Source organism: Squalius cephalus (genome assembly GCF_949319135.1).
Source record: "Squalius cephalus genome assembly, chromosome: 1".
Lineage (NCBI taxonomy): Eukaryota > Metazoa > Chordata > Actinopteri > Cypriniformes > Leuciscidae > Squalius > Squalius cephalus.
Window position 1 is genome coordinate 41,960,312 of NC_137122.1, and position 26,559 is coordinate 41,986,870.

General features: G+C 37.3%; 1 protein-coding gene across 15 annotated transcripts in view; it reads left to right on the forward strand.

The window, feature by feature from the left end:
• rbfox1 (RNA binding fox-1 homolog 1) overlaps nucleotides 1-24,902 on the forward strand; it is a gene marked incomplete at its 3' end in the record, with an annotated part of 266,295 nt that extends 241,393 nt beyond the window's left edge. For 10 of the 15 annotated variants that reach the window (XM_079894971.1, XM_079894972.1, XM_079894973.1 and 7 more), the window contains 5 exons: nucleotides 4,777-4,912; nucleotides 6,293-6,332; nucleotides 10,900-10,964; nucleotides 20,534-20,609; nucleotides 22,876-24,902. In XM_079894971.1, coding sequence (XP_079751097.1) covers nucleotides 4,777-4,912; nucleotides 6,293-6,332; nucleotides 10,900-10,964; nucleotides 20,534-20,609; nucleotides 22,876-22,998 — 440 coding nt within the window. Of the gene's footprint in view, nucleotides 1-4,776; nucleotides 4,913-6,292; nucleotides 6,333-10,899; nucleotides 10,969-17,940; nucleotides 17,994-20,533; nucleotides 20,610-22,875 lie in introns of those variants that run through there. The other 5 variants (XM_079894975.1, XM_079894970.1, XM_079894968.1 and 2 more) reach the window with 3 other exon arrangements.
• Between the last annotated feature and the right edge of the window lie 1,657 nt (nucleotides 24,903-26,559).

Below are 26,559 nucleotides of genomic sequence, written 5' to 3' on the forward strand. Positions count from 1 at the left end.
AAAAGTTCAAAGTCTGTTTGATTTAAAATCAACCCCTGAGACATACAGTAAGTTTAAGAAACACATTCATAAGACTAAACACCACTCAGACTATCACGTTTCTCTGACGGCACACACACATGCACATTCATAAATTGACCTCAATTTCTCATCATTAATGTTTATTGGCAAAGAAATAATTAATCACAAATTGTTAAACTCATTTCCTTAAGTGAGAGGAAAGGAAGGGCGACTTCTCTGTGCCCAACATTCAGATTATTGAATTTTCAGAAGAAACAGACAGGCTGAGGGAGTTTCGACCATATGAACTGAAATGGAATATGGTCGGTCGTAATGATATAGAGGGTCATTTGTATTGACTGACAGTTTCGCAGCGCTAATGTTTCAGTGTTTTAGTATGACATCACTGTCCTTGCTCTCTCTTTGATTGAGTCCTGACTGAACGAGAGACAGCGACCGCCTCTGGCACTTTCAACATTGCTGGGCTTTTTTGAACTCGCAAATACTGAATGATAAGTTTGAAAAATGACGTGCAATTAACGGAGTGCGGGAGAAGAATTTGAGAATTTTCAAAAAGGCAGCAGCAAAACGGAATGAATTTGTGCAGATAGGCTATCGTGGAAGACAACAAGCGGATTTTAGCGGAAGGACGAAGCGTTTTAAAGAGGAATGAAAGTACTTTGGTGGCTGCCTCTGTGTCGTACAATGAACGTTTGAGATTGCATTGTGGGAAGAAACAATATGAAATGACCCTGACTTGTGTACAGAGGTGTTAAAAAAATGTACATTCATTAAGACTTAAAACATGTTTCAAAAGACTGCTCACAGTGAGATTACATACATTTGGATTATAAAGCTGGGGAGGGCTTGCAAAGAACAGTGTATGTGAATAGTGACTGACTACTTACATTTAAATATATATATATATATATATATATATATATATATATATGTTTTTGAAAGGAAAATAACTGCAAGTAAATAGGGATGGGTAACAGTGGTCAACTAGTCATCCAACAATTCACTAGCTGACTAGTCATTTTTTCATAAAATAATTTTCAAAAAACTTATTTAATTTATTTCAATTAATTTAATAATTTTTTCCTTAATAATTTGAATAATGATCATTATTTATTTATATATTTTAAATACTATCATTTTCAGAATAATTTATTCTTTTATTTTTGATCATTTCAGACTTTTTATTTATTTTATTTTATAATTATTTATTTGATTTGATTTTTTATACATATATTTTTTAATAATTCATCCACCTTAAACTATACCACTCATTTAAACATACACATTACAGTGGTTTATTTTCATAATGTGTTTTTGCACATACATTTAAATTTTCTTTTAAAAAGAAATATGAATAAATATAGATAGATAGTCTTGTTCCTATAGCTCTCAACAAACATGAGTATTTCACCATAAATCACCACAAGCTGCAAAATAATCTGTACACAATACACAATGCATTACATTTTATATTATCTGAGAGCTGTGAGATTTCTCGAATCTCAAAGCGGGTCTTGCTTATATATGCATTCATAAAAGAGTCTCTGCGGTTTGCTGCACTGTGTAAGGTTGCAGAGTGAGATGCACAGGGCAACCTGAACCTCCTGCAATGTTGCATCCCACCCGTCAACCGCCCCTCCCCAAAACACTTCCCACACAAAAGCCAATGAGAGAAATTATTGCTCTACAAAGCAGTTGTACACTTTTATGGCTTTGATGCGGAGGCTACCTCCCGTCGGCCAGAGCATCTGCTTGACTGTAATCGCTCTCAAAGCAATAAAACGGACTAGCTCTCCTGTGCATCCCCCTGGAGCTCACTGCTGCTGCTCACGCTCCCATTTCTCATTCAGCGCCACTTACTCTCTCTCTCTCTCTCTCCGTTTTCATCTAGCCCTCCACCCTTCATCGTTCTAAATGAAAGTGCATAGTCTAAGTTGTTTATCCTGTAAATATTCAGGCTAAATACATCTCATATTTATTTTCCTCAGGACACATTCTACACATCAAAGTGAAGCTCTTGCAAATATGCAAACGTGTATGCAGCATATTTCAAAAATGGCTGTCAGATGGGCTGCCTGCAATGGAAGGAGGGAGGAATACATGTGACTAATGAATCTTCATTGCCGTTTTTAAAAAATGCTGCATTAATGTTCCATTGTAGCAATTTCAAAGGCATTTATCAAACTCTTGAGTTGTTTGCACCATCTGATTTTTGTTGTTTAGCCTCCTAATAAACCACACACATTTAAAGAGATGAATAACATGTAAATTATATATATATATATATATATATATATATATATATATATATATGAAATACATGCTTTGATGATTAAAATTAAAGTAACATGTATTTATATCAGAATCATTTATATGTTAACATTAGAAATATAACACACTTCAATGGTAGGAAGGTATGTCTTCCTTCATTTTCATAAATATAATAAATTGGAATGTAAAATGTAGAGTCCATTTAGCTGTATTTCTCTCTTTAATATACTAAGACAGCTGTGGTGCACTGCGTGAAAGCGAGACATATCCAAGGTGACAAAGAGTCAAATGGAACAATCCTTTTCACATTTCTACATCACGCAAACCCCTTCCTTAAATCTGAATTTTTTATTGTCTAAATGAAAGATTCAGTGCTCCTATTAGACATTTATATGATCTTTCTTTTGAAAACCTGTAATGTTAAAGAATGAAGCAGCTTTCACAAACCCCCTCTCTCTTTCTTCCTCTCAACCATTTCAAATTAAGCCTCTTAAAAGTCATTTTCACCACCGACGCCCTATTAAACTTAATGATCATTTAACAACAATACAGAGCGCTCTGTTTTCACCCAGCCTCAGAGGTCTGTATGTCTCCTGTAGTTTGCTTATTACTCATTGTTAGAGTTTTCGGCTAATTGCAGGTGTAAATGGAGGTAGGGCACCATTCCTCACAGCTTATATTAGTTGAGACTTGTGGAATTATAGTTCATTTGGCAGTTTATTACACGGCTCTCTGGAATACTTGATTCTGATTGGTCAATTGTGGCATTCTGCAGTCAAATATTACATTATATAACTGTATAGTTTTTGACCGCCCCTAGCAACACTGTTCTTGTTTCATCTCTTTTATCATAGCACCCTGATAAAAATCATTATGTGGTGAAGTAAATACTACAGAAAAAAAACCCCTGTAATTTCTACCTGAATAAGTTAGTAGAAGCTTGTAGAAATTAAAGCGTAAGTACCAACGTTATAAAATTAAGTAAAACCTACTCAACTTTCTGATACTGGTGTTCCCATCGGGCATGAATAATTTATAAGGTTACATTTTTCATTGTTTTCCAGCTGTATTTACACAGTTTTAACATTGCTTTTGTTGTTAGGTTGAGTAATTTAGATAGATAGAAGATAGAATCTTTATTGTCATTATACACGTATTGTACAACGAAATTGGATGCAATCTAATCAGTGCAACATTAAACAACAAAGTACAAATATAATATACAAATAAAATAAATAAATAAAATCACAATAAAAATTCTAAAGAGAATAAAAGAATAAAACACATATCTCCCAAAAAACACAACAGATCAATACACTTTATAATAAATAATTAATCTCCTAATACTGTATTTCAAATTGTGTTTAGTGCTGCTATTGCTTTTGGATAAAAACTGTTTTTTAATCTATTTGTTCGGGTCTTCATTATCCTGTAACGTCTCCCTGTTACTGTTTTGTGACAGTCCATTTCCTACTCAAAATGACACAGTCATACTCAAAAATTATCCAACAAATGTTACAGTTATTGTGTATTGTGTACCAAGTATTGAGTTCTCTGTGTTGTGGAGGGTACAATTAGTATTAGTATTATTACCACATTACTTCTATTATGTAGATATGTTGTCTACACAATATCTACTGTATTATTTACTTGTATGTAAAGCATACACTTTAAAAGCATGGCTTAATTCAGTGTTATATTGCTTGAGTAAAATGTACTTGAAAGTAAACAAAGTTGAAATTACTCAACAAACTTCTATATTTCTAAAATCTTTCTTTTTTTAAACTTATTTTCTTTGTTAATTTTACTTAACTTAGTTAAGTAGATTTTACTTAATTCCATAGATGAAATTTACTTGCAGAAGAAAAAAATGTACATTTTTACATTTTTCAGTAAATCTTCCTTCTTACATATTAAAATAATTTCAGTACTTCAATACTTTGTCCATTTAGTTACTTATTTCATACAGCAAGTAGCCATGTAATAACCCTGACAGGGGTTTATTTTGCGATAATGATCGGCTGACTGTCTTAGTCCAAGGTTTTTAGTTTTACATGACTATATTCTCCTCTCAGACTTTTTTGCTACTGCACCTTTAAAGCGTATATATGTAAATTAACTCTTTATGATTGGTTAATCTTCGCATACCAGCGTCGTTCATCAGGGTGGTTCATCAAGTTGCTGAATACTGAATGGGAGTTAATGATGGTGATGTCACAGTACATCAAACTCATGAAAAGCATGTTTTTCATTACAAATTTTTACATTTACATAATGATGGTTCCTAGTGTTATTTTAGTATTGTTGGTATACTATTATAGTATTTTAAGTTTTTCATCTAATATTTGTTTTATTTTATTTCAGCATTATTTCAACAACAGTTGAATTCAATTTTGTCAGCTATAAAAGTCCTGTTCCAAACCCGTATAACTCTCTTTCTTCTGTAATTGTTCCTCATGTATATACTGTATGTTTTCTACACAGTGCCAGGCTTCCCATACCCAGCAGCCACGGCGGCAGCGGCGGCGTACAGAGGGGCACACTTAAGAGGAAGAGGGCGCACCGTCTACAATACGTTCCGGGCAGCCGCGCCTCCCCCACACATCCCAGCCTATGGAGGGTAAGTAGCAACACTCCCTTCTCACATACACACACAAGTTCACCTTCTGACAAGCGCTCCCCCTCGTCACCGGGCTGCTGTAACATGCATGCATCTCGACCTCACCACACAGAACCAGTGCAGCATGTAGCCCGTGCATCCTGCAAGTAATGATGACACTGAACTGTCATGCCGTTCTGTCATGGTCGATGGCCTTAAGCGTTCCTTTTATGTAATGTAACATTATGTAAATCCTCTCAAACAACTGAATGCAGAAGGATTTTTGTGATCTCTGAGCAGTCAAATGATGATTCTGATTATTTTGGTTCTAATTTCATGTGCGTAACTTCAAGCAGATGATACTGAAGGAGATTTTGTGGAGTTTAGAAACAGGGGCTACTGACTAAATTCCACTTCCTGCTGTCTTGACAAACATGAAGGTTACATGTCATTTAAACTGGTACATAAATAAAACTAAATTCAAAGGAAATATCGTTGGATGTTAGGCAGCAAAAGAAGAAATTTCGAGATTTTATAGTACAGCATTTTAGAGCTTCAAATGTGGCTCAGAAATGATTACATTTATGTAATTCAGTATGCAAATAAATTTAAGAAAAAAGACCAATCGCAATTCAATATGCAAATATTACAATGACATCATTGTCACCTTCAATAAAATGTTGAATGCCAGTGACAGTCAATAAGAGATTTGGTTACACTTTGTTTTAAGGTGTCCGTGTTACAGTGTAATTATATATTTAAGTAATGAGTAATATTAAGCAACTACATGTACTTACTAAAGGGTTTGGGTAAGATTAGGATTTGGTTGAGGGTTAATTGCATGTCATTATGCATAATTTACTGTTATTACTATGGTAATTACATGTAACATATGTAACAAGGACACTGTAAAATAAAGTGTTACCAGAGATTTTCAAGATCTTCAGATCTTAAAAATGGGAAAAAATAATAAATAAATAAATAAATAAATAGCACACTTGAAATTATCTACAAAACAAAAGTATGAATGGAGTTATTATTATTATTACATTAATTTCTATTCATTTTTTTTCTCAAATGTTACAAAAAATTCTTCATATATATTAAAAAATATATATTTTAAATTTTGCTAAAGACTAAAATATGATGCTAGTATGTTTCAGCTCTCTGTGGCCCCTCTACAAAGTCTTTACTCCACTTTCTCCTTCTAAAATGCTTCAGAAGTAATGAGTGCCTTTGGAAAGTATCTTATTCAGTGCGTGTGTATTTCTTATTCTGTTCCACTAACCCTGGCTAGAGGTGGGGTTGGTATTGCTTGCATGGGAACATGCACTAATATTGTTGTTGTTTTGTTTTGTTTGGTGTTTGTCTGTGTGTGCGGGTGTGTTTGCATCTTTCCAGTGTTGTTTACCAGGACGGATTTTATGGTGCAGATATTTATGTAAGTATTCGCATGTCGTCCTTGAATGTTCATGTACATGCCCACACCCCCGCCCCATTCATCCCTCCGACTGTAAACCGACCAGCTGATACATTGTTGTTTTTATTGTTAGCATTTTTCTTTTTTCTTTTTCATTTATCCTTCATTAATTGTGTCAAGAGACTTTCACACATGAGTAACAAATGAGTTTATTGCCAATTAGGGTGAGACTCAGAGTGACCTAAGATTGAGCACTAGAGCATGGCATGCTGCGATTGTACAATGTGAAAACTTATATGTACCTGTACCTACAGTAGACACAGATTCATGATTATTGTGAGGGTAAATATATTTAAATAGGCAAATTGGAGCAGAAAGTAATACACTTTTATTGGTTACTGAGTATTATCACATTAGATATTGTATAATCAGTTTTATAATCAAAAATTATTCCAAAAGATTGATCTCTTAATATTTATGTAAATGTAATTTTAATGAGAAAAAATGAGCATTGAAGGGGTTGCATGTAAAATTGTAGGTTTTTAATGAATGGTGAACTATCAAATCTTCACTGCGTTCGTTGGCGATCCACGGGCATGTTTGCGTTTATCTGGAGCGTCGCGTTTTGAGATTAGCAGAAACATCTGGAGCTGAGGTGGGGTAACTAGCAGGGACCGAAACCTTGTTCTCCTCAAGGCCATGTCTCATTGAGCCTGACCACAGCCTGATGTATCTCCCCCAATTCGGCCTCCTCTGGGACGAAACAAATTGTACAGGGTACAAATGTGCATGGAAATGACGGGAAGGCTGCTGTAACGCTTCTTCTGTTCCCTTGTCATTAGCACAGTGCCACAATGGCTGGGATTGATTGTTCCGCTGCGATAAGATCATCTAATATTCATTAGAAACTGTATTTGTTTATTACCAATCTTAATTTGCTGAGTGCTCTGCTAAATGTACTGAATGTTGGATAAGGTCTGAAAAATGAAGCTACACTAGCATAGAACAGACATCCTTAAGATGGGTTAAAAGTTAAACAAAGAAATACTGAGCACATACCACATGCAGGGGTGCAATAAAGCAGGAAGATCTACCACATATAAATGACACAGCGTGTGTAATATCTCTCGATTTAATCTGTAATATAAATTGCTTCACATTTGCCTCATGTGGCTGAGTTTTCATTTCTTGAAGATCCAGAAATGCCCAAAGCCACACTGTAACTAGCAAATCCATTTGCAACATCAGTAATGATTGGAAACATTTTTGCTTAAAAAAAAAAAAAAAAAAAAAAAATTTAACTTACGAGCTATGGACATTTGATTCGTTTTTTAAACTGCTGTTTGAACTGATGTAGCTACAACAATCTGTCGCACCACATTAAAGAGCATCAAAACTTTATTATTTTGTGAGGAAATAATAACATTTATTGAAATCTGAGACTTCAGAAGTCTCAGAAATACAGATGAGTAAAATAAACTTAATTGTAATCGTGTTCCTCTGCAAACAGCTCATTGAAATGATAGAGCGTGTCGCATAATAAGAATAAATCGGTTGAGTGAATGGTTAAATTATAGCCTGGCAAGCCAGACCTACATCAAGATGTTAGGTCTGGCAACTTATCATTGACACGGCTCAATCCGAGGGGCGGGATAAACGGCTGTCTTTCAAATTCACTCTGCACGCAATAGGACAGCGCTTCAACCAACCAGAGCGTTTTCCCAACAGCGGAGCTTACGTTAGTTGATAGATTCAACTTTTGCCGTATCTGGTCGGCAAAACTACAAACACATCTTCCTTTTTTAAGAATGACTTAAGTGCCGTTCTTTGCTCTTTTCTCAAAGAAAAGCTTAACTCCAAGTCCTCCAGAGTCGCGGCCAAAGCCGATTCGAAAGACTGTTCTCCAGCAGCAGCCGCCATTCTTTGTTTTCAAGTAGCAGGGAACCGACGCAACTCTGTCGTCATTATGTTAACCCCGCCCCGTCTACTCTATACACGATTTGATTGGCCTGACTAGAGTTTGTTTTTTCCAGCTCGAAAGTCAACGGAGAGTTGCTAGACTACACTGGCTGCAAAATAAATTTGGCTGCCGCTAGGGTGCGTCTAGATTTCTAGGCTAGTTAAATAACTTACTCAAAAAGACAGTCCCTTGTTTCTTTCACGGTTTTGAACAAATCGGTTGAATGAATGATTCAGTGATTCAATTCAATTAAATATGCTCTATAATTTTTTTACTGAAGCCCTTATTCTGTATTATTTCCCACCTGTCGGCCATCAAGCGGTTATGGCAGGCAAAAACACACACACTAGTAAAAGTATGAGTAAAGCACCATGTGCATCAATAACCATGATAAGCTCAGTATGTCCACATGCACTCCAGACAGATACGAGCAGTCAGGAGTCAGTGGAGCCCTATCTGTTCCTCTCTCTCTTCGTGAGTCATAATGATAAATTGTGGCTGCTCAACAGATGCGCATCTCAGCGTTAAAGTCCTGACCACTGCTCTCACCGCACCTGCACACCCTGTCAGTTTCCCCGAGGTTAGTTGACCAAGCCTAATGGAGCTTCAGAGACATGTAGATGCCCGCGGCCCCCGTCTGTCAGAGATGACAGCCCTGGTGACTAAGGGGCCCCGTTCGGCCGTCCCGCTCCGCAGCTCATCACGCCGGCTTTAAATACAGCGCAGATGCATCACGGCAATGTGTCAGGCGTTGTGCGAGTAAATGAAATGGTTTGTTAAGGGGCCGGCCACGCAGTGGGAGTGTCGAATTACCCGGTGAGTCATTATGGAAGGAGTTAGAGGACGGAGGTGAGCAGCGTGGAAGTGGGAGGGTGAGGAATATGAAGAAGGTTGTGAGAAGGAACTGCTGTTATGTATGTGTGAGTGCAGGGAGAGGGAGGTTGGTAATTACTACAGCCTGAAGGCCTGGTGTGGAGAACAGCAGGGTCAGGAGACCAGTAAGCCCCGGAGAAACAGAGAAAGAGCAGAGGTGTACAGATGGACTTATCGGTTGGTGTTTTCTGTGGACTGCTAATGGGAGTGGTGAAGGAAGCTGTGCCTCCTCAAAAAAATGGATGAGAGAAAAATCTACAGTGCAAAAATACACCAAATATTAGGAAATATTACATTGCATTAAACAACAAGCAAGAGTGCTGTTCTGAATATTTAGTAAAACAGCCCAATTGCGAGTGTATTATTGCTTTTAAACTACAGTTTTGTAAATAGGAATATATAGAGCAACTTGCATGTCAGACTAAATGTTTGTCAGTTTATTAGTTAGCTAAACAATATCAGCTGACCAATCAAATTAGAGCAGATATTCCCAACCATGGTTTGTTTATGATTATAGATTATAGATTAGGTTTAAGTTTTGCTTTCTTTCTTTCTTTCTTTCTTTCTTTCTTTCTTTCTTTCTTTCTTTCTTTCTTTCTTTCTTTCTTCTTCCTTCCTTCCTAACCACCTTAAGCAGGTTCTAGGGGTTTAAATGTTTTTTTTACAATTAATATGTGTAGGTGTTGCACCTAAAATTGGTATCAAATTGGTGCCAGTCACAACTCAACTTCCAGTGATTTATTTTACTTTCATAATTACTAATGAAGAAAATCAAGCTCTGAAAAGTAAATCAAGTGTAACATAAAATGAAAGACAAATTACAAAAATACTTTTGACAAGTTAAATGGATGAAAAATAAAGATAATTAATTTAAATAAAGATTATTTATAATGATACAATTTTTTTTGCGGTGCAAGTATGATAGTTTGTATTTTATGACACTGTGCGTTTATTTAAAGACTCCAGACAGAGGCAGATATCTGGTTTAGTATTTATAAAGGGTATAATGGAGCTGTGGGTTTAGATAAGACAAAAATGGTTGACATTAAATTAAAAGACATTAATTAATTCTCATGTGAGAAAAAAAAGAAATCCAAAATGTCTAAAAAAAAAAAACATCCACAGCACAGCACTGACCGCGTGGGAGTATTTTAAGCAGGCAGCTCCATCTCGCACAGTCATTGACTATGAAAACAACACCGTTCAAATCAGCAGACATGTGCGCTTTTGACTGGATGTGTTTGTTTGGCCTTTTTGCCTTACTGAACATCAGATGTTACCGTTCCACATGTTGAAATTATTTCTTTCTCTGTTGTTGGCAAAAAGAAGTAGTGTAGTATGACAGCGCTACATAATTAATCCTCAGATGCATGCATGAGATGAATAAGAAACTAGGTTGACTCACACCAACATAAGGCTGCTGCTTTGTAATTAGATTATGCATATTTAATAGCTATGATTATGACATGTGCGTCCCCTCTTTTGGAGCATGCCGGCAATTGCGTGCGCCGATACCGTGAACTCCGAGTGAACGAATGCGACGTTGTCGCGTGCTGCTCTCCAAAAGCACTCCATGCCTCTTCATCTCCATGAGATTCAGTCGTACAGTCTCTGTCACAGCACATAACATCAAACCCAACTCCCCCCCTCCCCCCACCATCGCTGTTTTATTTCTCACAAACAAATTTTATAAAAAAGTCCAAACATCTGTTGTCGACGTGCCCATGTGAGCGAGTGTGTGTGTTGTGTTTCTAGGGTGGTTACGCTGCCTACCGATACACTCAGCCTGCTACTGCTACCGCCGCTGCCTACAGTGACAGGTAAGACACACACCGCTGCCTGCACACCACTGACAACACCACCTTACCAGGCCCTCCGGCGGGGCCCTTAACACCCAACCCAGCCTCGTTCTCTCTCACCCTTACTCCTCTGAGGTCAAACTCTCTCCCTTCGTCACGAGCAGAGGCAGGCGTGCGCTCCAAAAAAAAAAAAAAAATGGCCAGCCTGATTTATTAGCCTAATTCCCCTTGCCAGTGGTGATGGGGAATATCACGGTGCCCAGTGCAGTAATTGGCAAATTAAATCAAATGAGATGTCACTGCAAATGTAATGGTGAAGCGCATCCATGGTGGAGCAACTGTAACTGCAGAATGAAGTGGGATAGACCTGACAGTTCCTCAGAGATGAGACAAAAGCCCGTTTGGCAGGGCGACCAGAGGAAGTCGTCTTGGCTGATTTTGATTTCCTTTTCTTTTCTCTCTCTCTCTCTCTCTGTCTCTCTCTCTCTCTCTCTCTCTCTCTCTCTCTTTCCCTCTCTTGTCAATTGTGAGTGTAAGCTTATTGCAGATGGCACGCAATCAAGAATAAAGCAAATTCGGAGCCTTGATGTGATTGTAAAACATTCGCATGACACAAAAGCATATCTGCTCATGACTGTTAATGCCAAATAATGATCGTAATGCTGTCATCCAACATGTAACAACTGATATTGTGCAGCCATAACTAGATGAAGCAACACTTGATTATCATGTCATCTTAGCAGTGCTGTCATAATCTGTCAACGGTGTCCCTGCATGCATGTTGAAAATTGTGTGCCGTGAATCACACCCGACTGGTTGTGCGTGGTGCTCATCATCATTACATCATGTTTATGTAATCATCTCGGGAGTGTTTGTGCGTATGCAGATCCTAGTGTCCGCGGCAAAGGCAGATCATTAGCCACGGATCGGGACGAAACGCACCCGAGCGCACTTTTGGATGTCTGCCGGCCGTGAGCTGCATGTGGTAGAGTCTTTAGTGTTTGTAATTGTTGCCAGGCTGGGTGGATTCATGATCAGTTCAATAACCACATGTGTCCTCCTCACATGCAGGGACTTTCTCTGAAAAAATACAGTAGACTGTCCTCAGAGATTAGAGTAATACCGTCCTAAGAAACCACGTTATTGATTCCAAGGGCTCTTGTTGTGGTTCTGTGGCTTCTTCTTATGAGAAATCTTTTATGGTATAGCGGTAATCTGATTTTCTGTTGGTTCGATTACTCTCGGCTTAGGCAATCATGTAATCATGTAAAGATGCACTAGCTTGGCCAAGTTAAACATTCAAATATTTTATTTACTTATTTACCAATAAATGGAACAGAATCCATGTTAAATAAAAAAGAAGAAAAGAAGTACATCAAGAAGCACCATTCAATGGTTTGGGGTCAGTAAGATTTTTTCCTGTTTTTGAAAGTTGCTTATTGCTTACCATAGCAAGTAAAAACAGTAATGTTGTGAAATTTAAAAAACAACTTTCTTTTGTAATATGTTTACTGTATTTAATTTTTCAGCATCGTTACTCCAATCTTCAGTGTCACATGATCCTTCAGAAATGCGAATATACTGATTTGCTGCTCAAGAAACATTTTTTATTGTTATCAATGTTGAAAACAGTTGTGCCGCTTAATATTTTTTGTGAAAACTTATATTTTTGATACTTAATATTATACTATTTATAATATTTTTAGGATTCTTTGATGAAGCACTGTTCGAAAGAATAATCTTTTTATTGCATATTTGCTGAATATAATAAAAATAATAATTATTATTATTTTAATTTACTGACCCTAAACTTTTTAATGGTAGATACAGTCAGGGACATTTCTAGTATAGCTTATAAGATAGTATAGCTTTTCAGATTTACATTAAGTATACATTTAAATATTTGGAAGACTTATACTTAATACTTTAATAAATGTAATAAGAAGTTTTCCCACCTTGACATTTTCTGACCAACTACATCATTTCTGTTTTTATTTAACATGGATTCTGATCCATTTATTGGGAAACAGATAAATAAATGGTTGTGACACTACTGTGCATCTTGTGACATCAGAGATTTTTTCTAAGCTAAGCATCAGTATTACTATTGCTCATACTTGGGGTATCAGAGAGTATCAGATATCTGTGCACAGCTCGTCCTGCTACAGACATGAATGATGTGTTTCAGCAATTGCTTTAAGTGTTTTGTCCGTAATACAGATCTTAGTCTCTCTTTTATTATGTTCTATGAACCCCCCCCCCCCCCCCCCAAAATTGCCTGTGGTTCAGTTTGTATTAAAAATGTAGTTATACTAGTAGACATAGTCATTGCTTTGCCAGTGGGCAGAGCTAATGCTAATGCTCAAACTGATTCAATTCAGAAAGTTTCCTTAATGTTGTTTCGCTCTCTGCTGCAGAAACCTGCTTGATTGATTATGCAAATGAAGAGGCCTCTCAATAACATTTGAATTATTTTGTTTACCTTTAGACACATTTTGAGAATAATAGCAGCTTTGGGAAATTGAAACCGCAGCCCAACATACAAATTAGGTTTTCCGATACAAATTCTAGGTAAATGAGTTTGCATAAGACTAGTCTTTAATGATAGAACTTATAAATGATTGTTATTGAGAAGTCATTCATTTTTTACATGTTTCAGATTTAAAAGGATTGAATTATTCATTTCCAATGTAAATGGCTTATAATCTCTCTTCCCTCATAAAAAAAATTAATTATTCATATCTCAATGAGTAACGTTTTTTAGACAGTTGGAGTTTAATCGTTCAATCTGCCTCCATTAAAATAACCTCTCAGCGTTGTTAGATGTTATCACTTCGTGTGAAAGATATCATCTCTGATCTCCGCTAATCCTGCAAGTGTTTAGACTGCAGTTGATCTCTTGCCTTCTATGGTGGCAGATATCAGTACCCCAAAAGCTTTATCTTAACAAAGTGGCGCACTCCGACACCCTGCCTTCCCGCAGCTGGTCTCATTAGCAGTTAGCCTCTGCATCTGGTTCCTGCTGTTTGTCAGAGCTTCACTCGCTCTCTGTCAGAGATGTCCAGGGTCGATGCTGCTCAAGGCTCGACCGCTCCCATCTGAACAGCTGCGGGCCGGGGACACCTGGGTCAGGAGTACACGGTTTCCTACAACCCACCATGACCTCTGTCCCCGCGACGCTTGTTCAGGAGAGGTTGAGGTGGTCCGTCGTGCGTGTTTCTGGCGCTCCCTGGACTGAGCTGAAACCCTCAGGGTTAACAGCTGTGCGGGAAGCTAAGACAACTCTTTAAACTCTTGTATCAAAGGCCATTCATTCAGTTTATTAGTAAATTATGCTGCTAACGCATACCAGGAATGCTCAGGGGTATAAAAAGCACTGAGAAATGATACTGAAGTGACAGTGTGGGATTTCACATAATTAAAAAATCTGAATCAATGTATCATGCTAAAAAATATACTTGAGTGAAAGTATTTCAAAGTAAAAAAATCAACTTTTTCCTTAGAAAGTGTTGACACTTGAATGTTGTTATGTAAAGCCTCAAGTGTTTGTCGTCAAGAATGGTTATGATGTAATTAAATTGCTTTGCTTTGGATCAAAGATCATGTTGACATCTCTTCAAGGATGAATATATGACGAATACAGTAATGTGAGCAAATTACATTTTATTTAAAAGATTCAAAGGGACATAACGAAGACCAACAAAAATATACACTATACCATCAAAAAATATATATTTTTTAAAAGAAATCAGTACTTTTATTTAGCAATTATGCATTAAATTGATCAAAAACTATGCTAAATACATAATGTTACAAAAGATTTCTATCTCAAATAAATCAAATAATTCTAAAAATGTATCGTGGTTCCACACAACTGTTTTCAACATTGATGATAATAAGAACTGTTTCTTGAGTGGCAAATCATCATATTAGAATGATTTCTGAAGGATCATGTGACACTGAAGACTGGAGTAATGATGCTGAAAATTCAGCTTTGGCATCACTGGAATAAATTACATTTTTAAATATATTCAAATAGAAAACTTTACTTACATTTTTATTATTATTATAAAAATTGTATAAGTGACCCCAAAATTTTTTAATTAAATACAATTCATATATATATATATATATATATATATATATATATATATATATATATATATATATATATATTAATATAAGGAAAGATTTACACTTGTAAAATGCGTCCTTTATACGTTAACTAAAAAGTATAATGTTTTCATAAGAAATGTTATTGAGTAGAGTTACAAATGTTTAGTTTTTGGTAAACTACATATTTCCAAAAATTATACTTTATTTGTATGAATGAAGTAGAATTACTCAAGTGCTTTACACCCCTGGGTGTGTTGGCCAGATGTCTGCATTTTGCCTGGAAGTGCCAGTGACCACTAATTGCTGATACAAAGAAGAGATGAAACATTATACAGTGTAGTCTAGTGTGTACGTGTACCAATGCTCATATGAAGAGCTTGCGACTTTAGCGTCTTCATGAAGTGCATGTGTAGTCTTTAATGTGTATGATTGAAATCAATGGTCATATCTGAAGCCAATACATATCTAATTTTGTAAGGCACTGTGAATTATAGAAAGTGCACCATTTAATGCATGTGTTCAAATGCATGTCTGCATTGAGCTTTACTCTCGTGTGTGTGTGTGTGTGTGTGTGTGTGTGTGTGTGTGTGTGTGTGTGTGTGTGTGTGTGTGTGTGTGTGTGTGTGTGTGCGCGTGTGCGCATGTTGCGTGCGTGGGGCGCATTGGGACGGTCAATACTGTCATGCAAAATAGAACATTGTATTCAAAACAAACCCCCTAACATGATTAAGAGGGCCGATTCAATCTGAATGCATAGCAGGAATAAATGATTCATTTAGTTATTAAATATAGCTCCAAGCGGCAATTAAAAATGGGCCTGGCAATATGGCGGCCAATGTCTCTAATTAGACGTGAGATTGAGCCATGACACATCATTTGTCACACCTGTGAAGTGACTCATGAAGCTTGTGTAATGTAACCAATAATATGACTCATGCTAGTCATATTTGTTTACCCAGAGTGCACCATTTACCCTATTCCTGTTTGCAATTAAAGTTAAATTTTTTTTATTTTTTTTTTTTATAACAAGGCTACTGTAGTCCTGTATACTGTTTCTGCTGAATTAAAGCTGTAAACAATAAATGTTAATTAAATTTAATCTAAATATATATTTCATAGTTCACAAGATTAAAGGTGCGCTTAAGTTAATTAATTAATTTTAAGTTTTGTTTTTTTGCGCACGTTTGGCTGTATGGCAGTCGTATTGAACTTACTGGCAACTAGTGGCACTTATGATTGAATTACACTGCATTCGCAGCACTACTGAATAGTGCTGAAAATGTCTTGAATGGTCACCAAAAAAAAAATAGCATTTTTTATTGTTCTTAATGTACGTAATTTTATAGACATCTTGATTTGCCATTTGTAATACAATTTTCTTCCATAATCCAACTATTTCTGAGTGACAGAGGATTTTTTTTAAAAAGTAGGGCAAGATTTGCATATTTCCATTGGGAATCGATTGAACCAATGTTAGTTTTGTTAGTTTAAAAAAAAAAAAACTGTCTAAATAATTTGGCATTGGTCTTAAGTGACTTCATCAGGAAATAAAAAAGTCATTTCAGAAGAAGAGCATGTTATTACATTCTGATTAAAGATAATGAAAAACAATAACAAATTGAACAAATTCATAACAAATTGGACTAATCAGTCATTCACAAGACGACCAGGAACATGCATTAAGAAAGTAAATATGGTCAGTTCTGACTTTTATGTTGACTAATACGATTTTTTTGAAAGAAATCTCTTATGCTCACCAATTTATTTGCATTTAGTTAATGAATTGTTATTACAATTTAAAATAATATTTTCTATTTGAATACATTTTAAAATGTATTCCTGTGAAGGAAATGCTGAGTTGTCAGCATCATAGTTGCACAAGAAACATTTCTTATTATTATCAATGTTGCAAACAGTTGTGCTGCTTAATATTTTTGTGGAAACCGTGATATGTTTTCCAGGATTCTTTGATGAATAGAAAGTTCAAAAGAGTAGCATTTATTTAAAATAGAAATCTTTTGTAATATTATAAATGTCTTTACTGACACTTTTAATCAACTTAATGAGTTTTTGTTTAATAAAAATATAATTTTCTTTATTTTTAAATCGTACCTACCCCAAATATTTTTCAAAATGTACTATTTATTTCTTTATGTAAAACGTGTGCAAATGAGTGCACCTAGTTATTTTGACATTTTAAAATACATCTACCATAAATCTGTTCAGAATACAGAGGTAGTTTTCCTTTTCTTTCTCTTCTCGCCTCACTCCCAAGAACAGTTTACGGTGTATGACATAAGCACTTTGATGTATAATATTATCTGCTTTGATTTCCAATATAATCCATGTATAATGGTCGCAGTCTCAGGTGTTTCTAACGGGCTCGACGACCGGCTTTTATGTGACCGATCAAGGCCATCCAGCGCTATTCAGTAATGCTGTGAATGCAGTTCCTTGACTTTTACAGAACAATAGTGATGGAGGGAGGGGGTTTACAGAGCAGAGGACGTTTAGAGCGGCGAAATCAAAAGCGTCTCGAGCACAGCTGCAGTTTCTATTGAATCGGTCCCCGTCCGAGGTTTTGATTTAGTCTCATCTCTGATATACTGTATATGTCTTTTTTTACTCCCGCATTTGCATCTCAGCATGCTTTTCCCTCTTCCTCCATGTTGATGCCCGTGCAGCGTGCAGGGCCGCACACAGAGAGCTCTGGTTGTTTTTGCTTGTGAACTAAAACCCATTTATGCCAAGCACCCTCACCATCCGTCCCCTACCCCATTTCCAATCCCTTAACCCCGCCCCCCCACCCCCCACCCCACCTCACCTCTCGTCCATCCAGCCAGTCAGCAGGCGGTATTGTAAATTTTATCTTCTCTTGCAGAAATCATTTCGTCTTCGTTGCAGCAGATGAAATTTCTTGTAACACCTCCTCAGGTAAAATAAATAACTATAAATGAATACCAAATCACCCTCACTTTCTCTATGCACTCATGAGGGAGCGAGCATATACCCCCTTTTTTAATGCACCCTGACAGTGAGTGCTTCTATTGCCCGGCTGTCTCCTTATTTCTGCCCCCTTTGATTAGTAGATGTTACGTTTTTTTCTTACTACGTTTCTCTTGAATGCTCTTTTTTGGACGAGTGGAGTAGTTTTGGAGTACTGCATGAGGATAGCTGGAAGGCATCGCATTCATCGTTCTCGTCTTCTGTTTCTCTCTCCCATGGCATTGCTTGGAAGAGGCATGTGTTCCTTGAAGAGTGAAATGAACACGCTTGTCACGAGCTTGGAATCTGTGATTTTCCTTTTTTTTTTCCTTTCTTAATCTTCCTTGTGTTCCATCGTTCCTTTGAGCTCTCCACCATCGCCCTTCCCTCTCCATTAGATCTGTATGTGTATGTGTGTGTGTGTGTGTGTGTGTGCTCGAGAGGGCTTTTTTTTTTTTTTTTGGTTGGTTTGTTTGTTATTATTTTACAGGCGTGTAGTGCTAGTGATGTTGTCATTGTGGTATCAAGGTTGCTCATGTAGTGTATGGTGTCTTGCACATTGGCTATAGGTGGCTAGATCTTGGGAATGACACTAGTGTGATTGTTACTGGTTTGAGTTGCGGTATACCGAAAGGAGAATGGACTTGTCCATCCACACATTGATTTTGTGACAGCCCTATTTTTTTCCCTAGCCTTTCTTCTTTTTCTTTATTCCCCGCCTCGACCAGGGAAAATGAATATGCTAACAAGGCTGTAATTTAGCAGACGGCACTTTCTTGAAGACATCAGCTGTTTTCTGTAAAACACAATTGAAATGTGTAATTTGGAGTCTGAAAAACTTGCAAATTATGGTCTAATTGTCCCAGTTCAATAATTGCTGATAACCCCGAAGGCCACACGTTCACAAACCAACATAATCAGATAGTAAAGCGGAGAGGATCCGCAACTCGCATTAGAGCCCCTAAAGTACAGCCCGGCATTGTTTAAAGAAATCATAGAAATGAGCTGTCCATGCGGTCTCCTGGTGGGAAAAGTCAATACATTTAGAGGAATGGCGATGCTGGAGCACACATTTTCCAAAATAATGAGCATCAAGTCAATAATGCAGATATATCCCAGCCATCTGAGATTTATTAACCTGTATCTCAGGGCCCAGATCTAATTTAGCAGTATGTTATAGTCACTGGTGTTCATTAACAAACATAGAGCCTACCAGTCTCATAAATCAGGGGGGGGATGGGGGGTTTGCCTTCAACCTGTCTCGATGGGCGGCAGGAAGAGTTTACTATGACGAATCTTGGAAAGGAACAAACCGATAGTCACAAGGACGAGTTTAAGCTTAAATTTGTAGCACTGCTGGAAAAACAGACGAAAACACCAACAGTGTCCTTCAAACAAGCCATTAAAAGCCCCAGTTCTTGCATTTCAGGTTACTCATCCAATCAGCGTTTTCCCCTTACCTAATTCTTTAGGAATAATTCACCAGGCGCTATATCCTTAGGGGTCACCTTTTCAATCTTAGCTCCTGAAGAGCGCAGGCAGCCCTGGTTTGATCACTGCACTGCATACTCATTAAAACTAACCCCTGTAAACACAGATAACGCAGGTCAAACAAAATACTTGGCCGCGCATTGAAATATGAAGACAGAGCGACTGTGTAGTGAATAACAATGTCTGTACTAATTTGCAGTGGATTAACTTCTTAATCGCCAGGAGTGGCGGAATATGTAAATTGACTAAATTCTCTGCCTTTTGATCGTCTCTTGAGTTGGTCCAAAAACACCATGCATGCAAAACAATGCTCGAAGCAGCACATATTCCAGGTTGTTTTAACTCGAATTTTGAGGGGGAACAACGTGAGATCTCAGGATAAAAGACACTTGAAAAGTACATTAAGCTCACATTCACATTAAACTGCACCATTTTCTTCAAGGATAATGAACAGATGTTTTGTTTTTTGGGCAAGTACTGTAAAACATTGATCTCTGGTCTGTTTGGGGTTTTTTTCTCCTGTGGTGTATTTTTTGCCTTTTTGATCAATATGCCTAAATTAAACTACGAAGAAAAAAAAATTGAAGGGTTTTTGTGCAAGTGTATTGAACTAGAAAAAAACAAGCAAGTTCCTCTTGGTACTTGGATTTGCCAAAGCTTGTATGTACAAACGGATGTTGCCGTTAGCGCTGCCATCCCGTAATCACAGAATAAGAATGAGCAGAGCATCTAATGATGTCTTGCACAACTTTCCCTTCAACTTTCAAACAGTGATGTCTTCCTCTGCCCTGTGCAGCATGACTGCAAGAGCCATGTGATCTTCTCCTCTCTGACTTCATTTGATAGTCATTTTCCAAACACTCTGAAATCATCACCATACAGTACGTAGTTGCTTCAGTCCGTGGTGTTGTATATGACTGTATGACATTTGTGTTTGCATAGAAAAGGAGTGATTTTCAACTCGCCGGCACGATCTGACCGTCTCTTTGTTTCCACAGTTACGGACGAGTTTATGCTGCCGACCCCTACAACCACGCACTTGCTCCAGCAGCCACATACAGCGTTGGTGCCATGGTGAGCGTGACATTTTTTTTCTGCATCTGCCTCTTCCTCCTCGTTTCCTCTCTCTTTTTTTCTCTTTCCTCATTACCCCTTTATTTATCCCTTCCCTGCTCTTTTCTCTGTGCACGCTTGTCATGTATGCTCATTCTTTTCCCTTTTCTTCCCACCTTTTCCTCCTGCATGGATTTTAGCACTGCTGACATCTCCTCACTTAAACTTAATTGAATTTGTCTCTTGTGCTAACGGCAGCTGAAATGCCACATTAATCCTCCCAGTAAACGTGATAAATGTCTTAATTTCTTGGCAGTGTAGTGCATGTTAGTTATTATATTTCTAATTTTGTGAATATCACCTAGCCGTGCTCTCCCCTTAATGGAATAATTAGTCATTTTGATAATTAAATCCATCACCTAAGTGGTGCTGTAGCAACAGCTAAAAGAGGGAGCAAGCCGAGGAGAGACGGATTGATGGAAGAGTGCAAGGAAGACCATCAGGAGTCTCCGGGCGCCCGCTGCCATGTGCGACTTGTTTGTACGTGGACTGCTTTTGATCGCAAAATGTCCACATTGCATACAAAACGCACACTGCAAAGATCAACTTCTTAATCTGTATTTTTGTCTAGTTTTCCAGTAACTTGCTTAAAACTTCTGTGTAAGTTCAGAGATTTTTTAAATATAAATATAAATGTTTTAAATATAAATGTTTTTTTCTTGTTTTAAGCATAAACCTCTCTAAAGGTGTGGTCACATATACCGTTGCTCAGCAAATTTTTGCCGGTGAAATCTAATCATTTCAATAGGAACCCACAGGATTGGGAATTTCACGTAAGGGTGAAAAACTTTTCAAACTTAGCACACGAACATTTTGCAATTCAGTTTGTCATGCTAATTCAACGCATTGACTAATAGAGGACTGCTGGTTTTGAAAGTGACGAGCATTATTTTTAGTTTTTGTTTTTTTCTTTTCTTTCTTTATTGTATAGCACAGTGAAGATTAGACAGGAAGCTAATCTCAGTTCGCCTGATGTTGGAGTAGAGTACTTGCACGAGGCTATATCGCTTCTGACATGCATCTACACTATTACCAAAATATTTCCTTTTTTTGTCTACAAAACTGCTAAAATGTTGTTTATGTGACCACACCTAAAAAAAAAAAATGTTTTTTTTTACTCAGATAAAAAAGTTTCTCAAATACATAGTATACAGTTTTGTTTTTGGTATTTTACCAAATCTTTTCACAGATTTTTGCCTGAAGATAAGACGAAAATACAGGTTAAAGGGTTAGAAAATGAAATGTCTGCCATTAATTGTTCACCCTCATGTCGTTCCAGACCTGTAAGGCCTTCGTTCGTCTTCGAAACACAAATGAAGATATTTTTGATAAAATCCATGAGCTTTCTGAGCCTTTCACAAGGCCCAGAAAGGTAGTAAAGATATTGTTAAAAAAGTACATGTGGCTCCAGTGGTTCAAATGTAATGTTATGAGCGACGCAAATACTTTGTGCGCAAAATAAATAAATAAATAACAACTTTATTCAACAATTTCTTCTCTTCCGTGTTAGTCTCTGACGCTGTTCACGTGAGCATGTGATTACCTAGCATGTGAGCGTGTGATACCGACGCAGGATCCAGCCAATACTGAGCCGCCGTTCTGACATAGAACCGGAAGCGCTGCACTGTTTACACAACGTGAACAGAGGCATGATACTGACACGGAAGAGAATACATTGTTGGATAAAGTTTTTTTAAATATTCTTGTCGCTTCATTACATTAAGGTTGAACCACTGGAGTCACATGGACTATTTTGACTATGTCTTTACTACCTTTCTGGACCTTGAAAGGGGTAATTAAATTGCTGTTTATGGTGGGATCAGAGAGCTCTCAGATTTCATCAAAAATATCTTCATTTGTGTTCCGAAGATGAACGAAAGTCTTAAAGGTTTGAAACGACATGAGGGTGAGTAATTAATCACAGAAAATTTCATTTTTGGGTGAACTAACCCTTTAAGAAAATGATTTTGCAGAGTATGAAACTCTACATATGTTGCTCTTTTTTATTATTTGCTCTGTTAACTCATGTATTCTTTCATCCCTTTCACGTTTTTAAGTAGCTAAATGCATCTCTTCTGGCATGAGGTGTGTCGGTGTGCTTGCTGCATGATGGAACGTGATTGGTTTGCGTCCGGGGGGTATGTACGGTAAATAGCCTGAATGCTAGCGGAGGTCCCCTCTGAGCTGTGTCAATTAAACGTGTCCAAACCCGTGGCTTCTCTTCCAGAATGCTTTCGCTCCCTTGACTGATGCCAAGACCAGAAGCCACGCCGATGATGTGGGTCTCGTTCTTTCTTCTTTGCAGGCTAGTATATACCGAGGTGGATACAGTCGTTTCGCGCCATACTAAAAAAAAAAAAACCTTTCAAAACCTATTGAGAATCTTCCTGTGGGGGTAAAGGAGGAGTAATTCAGAGGCCTGGGTATTGCAATACATGCAGTAGTGCATCATTTTAGCATCTCTTAAGAGAGAAGACAAAAACGGATATTTTTCATCTTATACCTCAGATATTTTGTGCTGTGTATTTTAATATTGTGGGTTTTTAATTTCTAAAGATTACATAGATTGTTGGCTGTAGAGGTTTCTGTGGTGATCTAGAGAGCTGCTAGATTTTAAAAAGATGAAAAAAAAATAAGAAGATACAAATTGTTAGGGCTTTATCATGTAAATGAGTTATGTACGATAAATATTCAAGTCACTTCGGGGTTATCATATTTTGTAAGAGTGTAAGTGACTAGAGTCGTCCAGTGGTTTACGCTTTCGTTGACATCGCCTTTCATCCTTCTTTTGGTTTCTTTTCGCTTCTGGGTTCTGTGCCGTAGAGGAAGAGCGCGCAGGGGGTTGTGGGTAGGCGTAGATACGGGCGTCTGCGTGGTGGGAAGACCGAAAGACCGGGGACTGCCAGTAAAGTCGGTGTAGTTCCCCGAGCGCAGAGAAGACAGAGCCGGTCAAAGAGACCACTGAGGTATCGATTATTTAAGCTGTCTTATATCAGTCATTACTCAAAGCCAAAGGTTATGTTCCTGGGGTGTTCAATGTGTATATTCAGACTATACATAGCAGCTCGTAGAAACTCCCCAAAAATTCATCATGACAGTCTTTTACTGTTTAACTATTATCTAGTCCTTAAGTCAGACCCTCGCTAGTTTAGGCCTACCACGAGTTGTTCTTTTTATATTACAGTACTTCCAGTACGTCGATTGATATAAATGCTGACTTTTATAATACGGGAGAGACGAAACACGAAAAAGAAAAAAAAGATGGCGACGGTTGCGCCGGTTATATATATTTTCTTTTTTTTTTATTGTTTTTTTTTTTTTTTTTTTTTTCTTTTTTTTTTCTCAGAAGTTAAGAAACTGATTATTTGTACAAGATGAGAGTGGGAAAAAATAAACAGTGTATTAAATTTGATCTGTGCAGTGAAAATGTTCTCTTATACGAAAAACACAACTGTATAATGTTTTAGATTTAGTGTGGTAGACCAACTGTTAGAGAAAGGTGTCTCATTTTTTATGGAATCATACACAGATTTATATCAACACTTTACAAGTAATGCAATCATTATGTAGATATAATCATAGTATTTTTGTCAACTGTACAATTTTGCACACACAACCTGCAATTTTTTCATCACCACTTCTTCTTCTCACTTGTGAGACGTTCCGTTGTCCGTTTTCTTTTGGTTCTCTGCTTCTTCCAAGTGTTTCGTTTTGATATCATTTTTAATGTGACATCCTTTGTACTATTATTTTCTAGAACACAGCCTTTACACTTTGAAACTGTTTGATTATCGAGAAACTGAGAAATATATGACTTGTGAAAAAGATATCTATATGTAAATAGGAATAATGATAACTATGTCATTTACAAGTGCTACACAAACAAGCTGTCAAGGTGTTCTTGAAGAGTCGCAGCTTGGCTGTGCATACGCGAAGACTTCCCTTCATGTTGTTTACAAGTATACCTAATTAGAGGTGTTTGTCACATATCTCATTTTTCTTTATTTTGTATTTATAAAAGTTTCAATTGCATTAAATACAAACAAAAGAGCAGCTTCAATTTATCCGGCTGCAAATATCCTCTTGTGTACTGTGTGCGTCACATCACACAACCTGGCAAAAATATCTTACCCACTGCTGTGATTCTGCTCTTTCTGCTTTAAGTACGTGTTGTGGACAGGCTTTCTCCTTGTCATTGTATGTGCATGCACTATGATCTGCATAACAATAACCATCAATAAAGTTTCTCAAGATAACGAGAATTTGTCTTGGAATTTCTTTGCACGATGCCGGGTGGATCTCATATTCAGATGATGGAGTGCGATTGTCCTCTGATCTGATTTCATTGCCTAAAATTGCATCGAATAGCTCAAGGCGAAGGGGAAACGATCACATCTGAGGAGGTTAAAAGGAATTGATGCTTCCAGGTCTGAGGTGGTCATCTATAGGGCCTTAAGAAGAAACGAGATCGGATTCTTGCAGTCTGATTAGGTTATCCCTAACACTTCCAGGGTTATGAAACATCTCCGGACTGCAGACATTTCTACAAAAGAAAAGAATGACACGCAATGTGGACTTATTTTAGGGTGCAGTTAAAGTGGCTGTAGATTTTTCACAAAAGTTCTTCTAAAGGAACATCATTTGCATAACGGCCCTACAAATGACAATATTCTGAACATGGTATGAAGAACATTACTTTGGAGAATGATGAGGCCCTCTCGTCATCATCAAACCTGAACCTGTCTGCCCCTCGTAACTGTAAGTAGCAGATATTCATTATCTTTCTCTCATTTCGCCAAGGTATGATGGTATTTTATAAATTATGTATACTACAGATAGTTCTAATTGAAGAAAAGAAGAATTACCCCACATTCTCGATTTGATCAGTGTAATTGGAAAAACTTAGCCAGGGGTTCCTTGGAAAGATAAGCAATATAAATGTTTAAATGTGATGAAGGAGTCACATTATGCTAGGTAATTACAACACCTCTTCACAGAAATGGGTGATCAATAATTAACGTATCTTGGGTCACAAGTCTGGGACATAATTTAAAATTGGTTATTAATTCTATTATGAAAAATGTACATTCTCTTCAGATTATGTTGCCACGTCCACAGGGAGAGGTAAAGGAGGTCTGAAGGTTTTAATTCAGTCTCTCTCGCTCGGCTCGCCGCTCTGTCCCCCTTCCCACCGGCTCTATGAGAGCTGTCAGTAATGTGATGATTTATGTTTCTGCATTAAATCACGTATTAAATGAAGTAATTTGGGTCTCTTTGCTCAGTCTGATTGGCTGAATGAGTCTGGATTGATTATCATGCAGATTGGAGCGAGTGGACGCTGGCTTTCTCACCATCGCTCTCTCATAACACTGCAGACTTACAAATCACAGTTGTCACCAGGATTCAAATGCTTTGGATTCTATGTAAGACTGTACAAGAATTCAGATGTCTACAATGGTTTGGTGGTCCTATAGCTGCCTGGTTTAAACTGGTCATCCAGCCTATTCTTAACCTGGTCTTCCAACCTGTCCAAGCTGAAAAGTGCCCAAAATTGCTCCATAACCAGTCAACAGACCAGGCTGGAAGACCAACTGAGACTATAAAAGCATCTTATAACACCATAGTTTTTGACTCCAAAACTGTCCACCACAACAATATTAAAAGTTTTAAAATGTTAAAACTCAAAATTATATTCACATAAATTAGAGGTGTTAAAAATTAAAATAAGTAATTAAGGCAAGAGACCCCAGATGAATATATGGGTAAAATAATTAACTAAGAGATATCACCATGCATCCCCAGTTGATTGATTACATTTAGAATGCCACAAAAAAGCTTTCTGAAATGTTATGTTTAAATATGCAAAGGAGGCATTATCTAATTAAATATGCACTAATTTGCATATATTTTT